This window comes from Grus americana, chromosome 5 (genome assembly GCF_028858705.1).
Source record: "Grus americana isolate bGruAme1 chromosome 5, bGruAme1.mat, whole genome shotgun sequence".
Classification (NCBI taxonomy): Eukaryota; Metazoa; Chordata; class Aves; order Gruiformes; family Gruidae; genus Grus; species Grus americana.
In genome coordinates, this window is record NC_072856.1 from 10,221,068 (window position 1) to 10,231,217 (window position 10,150).

General features: G+C 37.9%; 1 protein-coding gene across 5 annotated transcripts in view; it reads left to right on the top strand.

Annotated features, from left to right (window-relative positions):
• The window catches only part of SYT9 (synaptotagmin 9), a 73,344-nt gene extending 66,393 nt beyond the window's left edge, over positions 1-6,951 (top strand). The window contains exons 6-8 of one of the 5 annotated variants that reach the window (XM_054828625.1): positions 169-298; positions 876-1,032; positions 6,343-6,951. In XM_054828625.1, coding sequence (XP_054684600.1) covers positions 169-298; positions 876-983 — 238 coding nt within the window. In that variant the 3' untranslated portion in view covers positions 984-1,032; positions 6,343-6,951. Of the gene's footprint in view, positions 1-168; positions 299-875; positions 1,033-2,094 lie in introns of those variants that run through there. The other 4 variants (XM_054828624.1, XM_054828626.1, XM_054828627.1 and 1 more) reach the window with 4 other exon arrangements.
• The last annotated feature ends 3,199 nt before the right edge of the window (positions 6,952-10,150 follow it).

The window sequence follows — 10,150 nt, forward strand, 5'->3', positions numbered from 1 at the left end:
TAGTGGGAAATGCAAAGAGCAAAACCTATATATTTTACAGTTCATTACATTTTTCAGGCAAGAAATAATTCTAAAAATCTGTGATTAATGTTTCTAATGAAATATGTAAATGGTATGGTTCTAAAGGTAAAATTTTAAGAAAAAAAATATTATGGAAAATTTTCACAGTATAGGTCACAATGAGGTCATTGGAGTATGTCAAGTAGGCAACGATGCAGAAAGTCTAGGTCGCGACCACTGGAACGAAATGCTTTCATACCCTCGGAAACCCATTGCTCACTGGCATCCTCTTGCAGAGGTAAGACTTTTATTTCTTGCTTCCCCATTACGATAATTGCGAAAATTCTTCCATATGGCATTAGAAATTCAATAAAATTTTATGAACAAAACCAAGATCCACATGCATGCACTAAATCCTAGAAAAGGGCTCGGAAACACCAATATTAAAAGTCAACATAACACACAAGTTAAGTCTGCTCTTTTCAGTTTTAGGGGAACAGAAAGTAATTAATGGCTTTAATATATACATGAAACCACCAAACATTATACACTGAATTAAGAGTTTGGGTTTGTTTTTTAAATAGGATCTTGGGTAACTTTCACTGATAATTGATATAAGGAAATGGACCTTATTTACAGAACAACCAAGACCTATTTTATATATATATATATATCAACCTAATTTGACTTCTTCTCTTGTAAGAATGTATCATCCATGCCACTAGCACATGTCAAGGAATGCCTAACTGCACTAAAAATAATGTTTAAGAGTCTCTGGAGATCTGAGGCGCTGATAAGAAGCCACACAATCAGAAAAGCTTTTCAAGGTTCCTATGGTTTTTTTTGTTTTGTTTTGTTTTGTTTTTTGTCTTTAGGGCCCTATTCAGCAGAAATGTTATGCAGGTCTTCTGCGCTTGGATGGCTGCCGAAGAGGCTTCCTCACCCTTTTAACCTATTCAGCAGAAATTTGGCATTCCTGTTGAACTCTTTCTTAGCCATATCCTCAGGGGCTATTCCAGAGAGTCCAGTGGGGTAAAGATGTCCTTTTAATCCCTCTGTCTAATCCTCTCCCCAATACAGGGAATGCTAATTCTGATTCATGAGACACAAACATTCATCAAAGATCTAACTAAATTGCTTCCTAAGAGTTATCGTGACTTACTTTTATAGTTGCTATCACTGGCAGAAGTCAGGCAGTAATCCCAGTCAAAAGAAATTACTGTGTTTATGAACAGCCACAATATTACCCCCAGTGCTGAAAGACAGGAGACCATCGTATTCGTATCAAGCCACGAACAATGCCGTAAGCACCTAATATACAGAGGCAGGCAGTTTGCAGCCTCTCTGAGTATACTTTATGCACCAGAGTGCAGCCATGTTACTAGAATGCAGCTGAGGACTTTACCTCCTTGGTTGTAAGCGCTAACCCTAGGCAGTTCCTAAATAATTGTCAGGCAATAGGAAGATGCTACAAAATGGCAAAAATACCAGAGTCTTGCCCTGTGTCCATAAGCGATTACATGTACTAGTGCCTGGGGACCACCACAGCACAGTTTCAGCAGGAAGACCTTTGAGCGCTCCCAGCTCGTGTTGCGCCATGCCTTTTCAGAGCATGGGTGCTGCCAACATGCAAGTATGCTGAGAAAGAAGATCAAGCGAAGTCGGGGAGCTCTGCCTATATGTTTGTGCCCTCAATGACAAGCTAGCTACAGGCTGAAGTGCCACACTTGAAATGCATACCTGAGCATTTGGGAGCTGGGTTTAGAAAACACATCACCAAGCTCTCGGCTGTAGCCAAGCATTGATAGGAACAGCTTGACAAAGCACGTGAGGAATAGTGTAATGGTTACAATTTCCCAGAACATGAGAAGTGTTTCCTAGCAGAAGTTGTCTACATCCTTATATCCAACCTGTCTTCCCTCTTTGATAAATTTTATTGCAGCCAGAGCCCACAATTAGGCTTTGACAGCTCTTCCCTTTTTACAGGCATCCTGTTCTTTTCATACATGCCTGGCTAACTTCTTTAGATTTCATTACTGTGGATTGCTTTTCATGTCACTGAGCTAAACAGAGACATATTTTTTTCCTTCCCAGGAATCAAGTGGGGGAGGGTGTCCAGCGCATCCAGGCTGTGCAGAGAAATATATACACAGCATATCATTTTGGTTCCTGAATCAGGATTAGACTCAGCGAGAGCTTCTGGAACCTCTGTGGCCACAGCCATAGGACCCTGAATATTTGCTGAATAGGACCCTCAGTCTTCTACTGTGTGAAGAGCTATTGGTTTCAAGTAGCATAATGTTATCCACTTGTAGCATTAATTCTCCAGCTGACACTACTGCTACTGATAGATTATTTGTTTGGTCGTGAGCATTACCCAAATTCAAGTCATAATATCTGTTCATTAGAATAACCCAGGTTTTATAAGCAACATGATAGCAACGAAAACCAACAAATACAGGAAGCAGCAACAAATATGGTTCTTGTATTTGCAGTATGGATAGCTTTTGAAATCATTTTTTTTCCAAGAATGATTGTCATCAGACATTTATTTTTGATGACAAGTTGCATCCTCAATCTCAGTTGGTGCCTCCTTTCACCTTACATGAAAACAAATTAATATGGTTCTTTGCAGAAATCCTTCACATCTGAAAAACTGAAAAAAGTTCTGTTGGGTGAGAACAAGATACATATGGTATTTGTAATGACAGTATGTTCTTTTAGAAAGAAGATACCCATCTGTATAACATGGAGGCTGTTAGTCTTCAACCTTTGCAGATGATTTTCCAATCAATGTTTCTCAGTTGTTTCCATGAGACTGCAAAAAGTTGGAAGCATATCACAGGCGGCTATGCTTTATCATATACGGAAGCACACACATGTGCGTGCACGTGCACACACACTCCCAATGTCATTTTGAAATGCTGTTCCAAATATATAGTGCCTGTGAAGTCTTCATTATTTGTAGTAGAATTAACAGGGCTGTCATACATGATGATATATTGTAAATGCTGATAAAATATGACCATTAAAAAAAAATAATTAAAGCACTGAACTCTTCCACCTGATGAAATCTATGCCCTGGAACAAGAGCCCCTGTGATAAATTTTTGCCACTTCCTTAGCCATGCATGGAGTTCTCTCTTCCTTCAAACTTTTCTAGGAGAATTTGATTCAAGTTTTAACATGGGGATTTTTATTTTAAAATTGCAAATGCAAAATATGGGTATTTTATACAATCTAGTTGCCTGCTACATACTTACGGATAGGGAGCCCATGTCTTTATATATAGTTTAGATAAGTTTATGTGCACACACATTGCTTCATATCTTGTATGTATTGAATGCTCACCAAGCATTTTGGGTTTGCAATTTTGCTGACACAAATATGCATGCACAGATTGAAGAAAATATTTGAAATTTTGATCCAAAATCTGAAAAAAAATAGTTTTATAACCTATCAATTGAAGATCTTCCAGAAAATCAGAATTGCTAATGGGTAAAGCACAGCTTGGCACTCACAGGAAATCTCGGATCTGTTGTAAATGGTTGGTGCAGCTATAAAGCAGAAGTCCTGTAAGTACAGTGGTTTTCCAAAATCTCATGCCATGCTGTGGAGAATACAGCTGCCACATGCAAGGATACCACTGGCAAACTAAACAGCTCTTCAAAACCTGCCCAAGCAAAATTTCAGATAGTTAACTGAGCATTTCCAGAAGAATGAAAAATACAGATATAAAGTTGCCCTGGCAAAACTATTTCACTGCACTTTCAACCGAAGCTTTATATCAGCAGGCCAGTGGTACAATACGATGTTCATATCTGTTCATGCATGATCTTCACTTCAGGCAAAATCCTGCACTCCTTACTCAGGCCCGTGTCCTGGGAGCCAACACGGGGAGATGTGCATGAGCAAAGAAGGAGAACTTGTTCCTTTGGAGTAGAGTTCTTTCATTTCCTGGACAAATTAGTATACATGCATCCCTGCCTGGAATGCAGAGCAGGCAGCTGCACGTTCTCCCACTGCAATGTTAGCAACAGTAACCTCTGTAAACAGGAAAACATCTATGCAGGAGGCTCATTTTGTGTCCATGGACGAGTGTAGAAGCCTTTCTAAGATTTGTCTCTAGCAACTCAAAGGGGCATCAACTGAAAAGTAGTATCATTATAATTGCCAGTGTTTTTTTATTTTATTACCATACTCAGTTTATTTAATTCTCATGGGTCTGGCATCAAGAGAATGATTTTGAAGACAGTTCTATTAAAAACAAAAAACAAACAAAAAAAAAATCTCTGTTCAGTGAGCATTTAAAGTAGAATCCAGCATACCTCAAAGGCTTAGGGATGAGGAAGAAAACATATTTTTTTATTAAATTCTCCTAATTCTTGCTGACTCATGATTTGCAAACTGTTACTCAGGCTGTGGCATTACTATGTGCTTTTTACAAATATCTGCCTTATCATAGCAGTGCATATATGGAATGATAGCTATTTTATGTATTTGGATACTTCACTCTTCACCTTTATACTCCACTTAACCAATGCTATTCCCTAGACCTGAAATATTTTCATGCTATGGTTCTGGTGGGCCAGTACGCTGCTGCTGTCTTTGGACCGTAGTACGATAATACAACAGCACAGTGGAAGGAACAGAGGATGTACTGCTGCAAGATCACCTGGAAACCCAGAGAAAATTATGATCCCAATACTGTTCAGTCTTTCTTTTCTGAACTATGATTCTCAGAGGTGAATTAGTAGAAGGCTCACAAGAATAATTCCAAACCCACGACCCTCATTTGTTTCCTTATTTCCTGTGAGTGCATAATTATGCTGTATGACAAGTATCGTAATTCTAAAATAGAAAAGGAAATCGCTTAGAAATGCATCTCAGCAAGATTTTAATCCCACTTCACTCATTAACAATGTGCTATTAAACTGTTACTTTTAGTTTTCCATAACGAGCCACCATTTCAGATATTTTATGAAAAAGCAGTGTGAATGGGAAAGCCTTCCAAGCGACTGACACTGAGGCAGAGTATAATGGGCAGTTGTGTGATATTCCCATGCCAAAATACTCACAGCACAATCCTTCTGCAGTTGAGTGCTGAAATATTTCTTTATCTGTTTCCCCTGAAATCACAAGACATTAAAAGCATTTCTATTCTCTTTTGTTTCATTTTTCCCTGTAAAATGAAATGTCCGCTGCCTGACAGTGGACAAACACACATGCATCTCAATCTGGGGAAGCAGGGACTACCTGAAAGTAGGAGAAAAGACCCAGTGCTCAAACTGTTCCTACCAGTCAAGGCACAGTTCAGCTTTCTATGCCAATGAATCCATGAAACAGCAAAGTAGTACATATGAGAAACGTTATATAGAAGTACAATTTAACTACAAGTGGTGGAACTGCTGGTTCAATCCCAAGTGAGACAACAGCAAAGGGCAACACAAAAGAACGAAAAATAGGTTATTTCAGTGTACCCCTCTTGGCTTGAGGGGATAGTTGTTGGGGGTTTTTTTGGTAGTTTTTGTTCTTTGATTTTTTTGTTTGATTTGGTTTTATTTTTGTGTTTTTAAACACCAAACATGATAGGTAGCTATATTAACATGAGCACCCAAAGTCAGAGGTACAAGAGACATATTTACATGTTTATCACATGGCAACATTAGAGCACTGAGGGGACCTATTTGTCATTGAAAAAAATAGCTGCAAACTCTCTTTTAGTTTAATAATAACACACAATAAATGGGAAGGGAGAAAGAGGACTGGAAATTTGGTTAAAAAATCTGTTTGACCCAGTTAGAAATCTATCTGCAATTACTTTACTGTTAATGCATTTTGTTTGAACAGAGAGAAGTGAAAAAACATAACTAGGTGACTAAATCTGAAGTGTCATCAATTAAATGCTTTCTTCCCTTTAGAACAGTGCATTGTCAAATGATTACATCTCAGTATCAAGTGAGAAAACAATGTTCTTATCTACAAGAAAAAAAGCATGTAGAGAAAGTAATCCACAATACTGTAGAATTTAACAGAAGGCCTCTGTGCTGGGAAAAATGGCAGCAAGACAGACTTTGTAACAGCGGCACCTGGAATCTTGCTGTAATTAGTGCAAGGCCTTGCTTGCAACCGTAATTCTGTACTGAAGTGACAGCCTTACAATATGTGAACCAAGCTGTGCAAGGTGGGAATTATCTTGTAAGGGCACTGCACATTCAGGGCTGACTAGTCTTAGAAGCTGCGGTTACAGTTAATTACTCATACAGTCGGTGGGGCAAGGAACTACGGCTGGAAGTTCTGCAGGGTCCTGCAGTTCCCTGAAAGGACCTCCATCTCCTTGAAGGGCCATAAAGTGCACGAATCCAGATGGCAGTGATGGACACTAATCATCAGGACATACCTCAGCTGCTGACCGAACACAGCACACGTGGCACAGAGAGGAAGATGACATGAGGACTTGTAAGCATCTGGGCTGTTTGTTTGTTTGTTTGTTTTGTCTGGGTTTTTTAGTTCCTCCTTCTCTTGCTCAAACGTAGACATTGTAAAACTGGAATGTTTTACTCAGTTGCATGCTGGCCAGCTGTCATTTTTAATACCCATTGCAAAGGTGCGTGAAGAGAGGTGTGTTGTTTTGGTATACTTTTGTTTTCAATAACACATGAACATTGTACTATATTATTTCTTGTTCAATAAATAGTCCTGGTATCTCTATGTTTCATGTCTAATTTTGGAGACTAGAGCCATACCTGTATCAAGGCTCTCTCAATTACGTGGGCATTTTGTTCATTTAGTAGAAATAATGCATGATTCCTTTCGCAGTGATGGTTTGAGGGACAAAAACTTTCTTAATTTTATAATATGTATTACAATCTTCTAAACACAAGTAAAAATGTACTGTGATTTATTTATATAAATCTAGTCTGAACAAATAAGTTTTGATCTTAATAAAAACTCTGTAAGAAATTGCGCAATTGTAATTTATTACTATTTTGTATTTAACCTATTAAAATTCAATTCATTATTCAGAAAGACAGCAAACACTTTGGAAATGTTTTAACTCAATCTTTCTCCATAGATGTTGTGTTTTGATAAAATAAATGAGACCAGAGAGACAAAGCTGTTAACACGACAGTTACTTTACAGCACTCAAACATAATTTGGGGGTTTGGACACTAAAACCTCGTCTTGTTTCATTCCATGGCCACGACCATCATTACAGAAGGATTTTTAGAGATATCGAACATGAATCTCATATATACTTAATATTAAGAAGAAAATCAAGAAGCTACAGAAGTGCTTCTACCAAGTGACAGTGTGCTAAATTACCAAAATTAGCAATCCTCCTGTCAACACCTGACATGTAGGTCAGGGAAATTCCCAGGGGGCCCCTGGCAGAGCCCAGAAACAAATGGAAAAAAGAGCACAGATGTATCTGGTATGACCACACTAACTGCTCCTAAAAAGGCAATACTCTTGTCCTTTTTTCTCGTCTTTTTTCACACCAACTGAAATTACGTGGCCATGAGCAAGGGTTCTACGTGTGTATGACATCTAATTAAGAAATAGTTTCTCTGTGTCTTTAGGGTTATCCCCTCAGTCTCCTCTCATTTGGAAGATCTAGCCTGCTTGCACATACTGGATTTCTAAAGGGCCGCTGACATACAAAATGGGGCACAAAACAATAATTTCATGCAACTAAGAAAGAATTTAATATAGTTCTGTTCTCTTCTTGGGACTATTTGATATCACAGACACATGGAAAAGAAATGAGAACAGGCCTATAGTTTTGAAGTTGATATTACCCTTAATAATAGTAACACCTTTAGGCCCTACGTAGACCTGTTTTACTGTATTACATACAGGTACCTGTAAATGGTGCTGCTCCAGACGGCTGCTGTGCTAGGATAACAAGAGAGATGGAAGATTAACAATGGACACATGTACAGGCATTTTGTCCCTAGCAATGAATGTAGTGCTAATTGTCCCTCTCTGTCCCATAAGCCACTATAAACAACACTACAGCAGAGGAGGGGTCTGAACTTCAAAATTGTTTTTAACGTCTTTCAAAAATACTGTTTTGCATGTTTCTCTGTTAAAAAGCAAGCAAAAGCCTTTTCCTCTGTCAAAACAGGCCCACACATTTCTCCTTTCAAGACACTTTTCCAGCAGAATCATCCTTTAAGTCTTTATACCTTGCTTACAGACTTGCAGCAAAACTCTATGAAGACTGGGACAGCTGAAAGATTGAAAGACAGCTGATTGCAACAGCCTGTTAACGAACTGAAAGTGAAAAGCCAAAGGTTGAGAATCCTCACAAAAAAAAAAAAAGCCTAATCAATACCAAATAAGACATCCCACATAACATTCAACCTGAGAAGCCTAGTGAACCTGCACAGCTAATATCCAGTGAGATGAAATTTGAGAGAGATACCTTGTTAATAACAACCTTTACTAGCAGCTGACTATGACTTTCCACAGGGGGAAAGCCTAGTGAGGACATGCCACAAAGTCTAAAAAGCACCTGAAGTGACAAGAGTGGGAGCACACAGTGATGTCTCTGAAGAGCTGAAGACACGGGCTGTTACAGGAAGCAATCGGTAACTCCGAAAGGTGCAGAGATGCAGAACAGGGATGAACCTCTGCATCTAAAGATATGATCGGGTTGGCAAACTTGGTGACTCCAAAAGTAACTTTTCCAAGGAAGGAAATCAGGTATCGCAAACTAATTCCATTCACATCCGACAATATTGTCACTGAAATTTGTCACAGTGGGCCCTAACAGAGGTTTTTGATATAAGCAACATGCAAATTTTTATAAGACCTGTGGTGTAAATTCTAAGCAAAATAAAACAAAAAACACCTCTCTGCCTTGAAACAGAAATCAGTAGATTGATTGGGGCTGAATCCTTCCCCTGCATGGGTTGTGCAAATAGGAAGTTCCAGAATTGAAAGCCGAAATTGTCCCTTAGTAGCGACAACAACAAAGTCTATTTCAAGCCACTGTTTTTATCACCCTAATCGGTATTCTAATATCGCCATTTAAACAGCATCAAATAATTTGCTGGCTGTACTTACGCGTTTATCATTTCCAAATTAATTAACCACACACTTCAATCTGGTCCACCACACCATTCAAAAGGTCATGGCCTTAAACCACTTAAGAACTTGCAAATAAAATTCAGTGAATTTATGTTCCAATACAAGCACAAGAAGGAAAATCTGTAAATGTTTCATAATGTGAGATGTGCTTGGACAGTCTGATTCAAAGAGCTTAACTAAAGCAACTTTAATATTAAAGAATTATTTAGATATGTGAGAAATGTCAATAAGCCAGATAGTGTTAGATCCTTACCCAACGGAAAAACTGTCAATAAAAATATCTTTGTTGGGGAAACCATTCTTAATAATAACAAAATTCTATGCTGAACTTTTATAAAGTTTTGTAATTTTCAGTTTAACAGGCAGAATTCTGTTTCTAGAATGTTACTATAACCATATTATTTATATCCTTGTAACTGACACAAAAACATTCGTAAAGCAATAAATTGAGTTCAGCTCCATTAGGAGTCAAAAAAATTAAATATAATTTCAAAAAAATCTCTTAAAAATGCAACAGGTTTGGACCTTTTGAATTACTTCCGCCTTTTTTTTTTAAAGGTAACAGTTCACTACATAAAATCAAAAAATAAATCATTAAATAACATTTGATGAATAATCACATAACTTAGCTTAAAAAACAATTCCAAACTTATCAATCAGTTCTCGTATCTTAGTGAAACTCAATTCCAAATATTTACTATTCTAGCAGAAATACCTCCTCCATCTTCCAGAAAACAACCTTTTGATCATACCACCGGTATTTCCTCACTTCAAAACCTCAGGTCTCCAACATGATGGTATTTTACTTTCACTTCAAAGTGTTTTAATATATACCACGTTTCAGGAAAAGAACATTAAGTATTCAAAAAGTCTTTGCTAAGTCTGACCCTGGTCCCCTCTCCTCAGTTACCCTTGAGGAATCTCACCAGCTTCTAGCTTAGGCAGGCCATGCAACAACATACATAATTGTGAAGTTCAAATACCTTTTTAAAGATATTCTGCTTCATTTTGAATTTCATTACTAAAATCTTACAGATAAATAAATCTTTTAA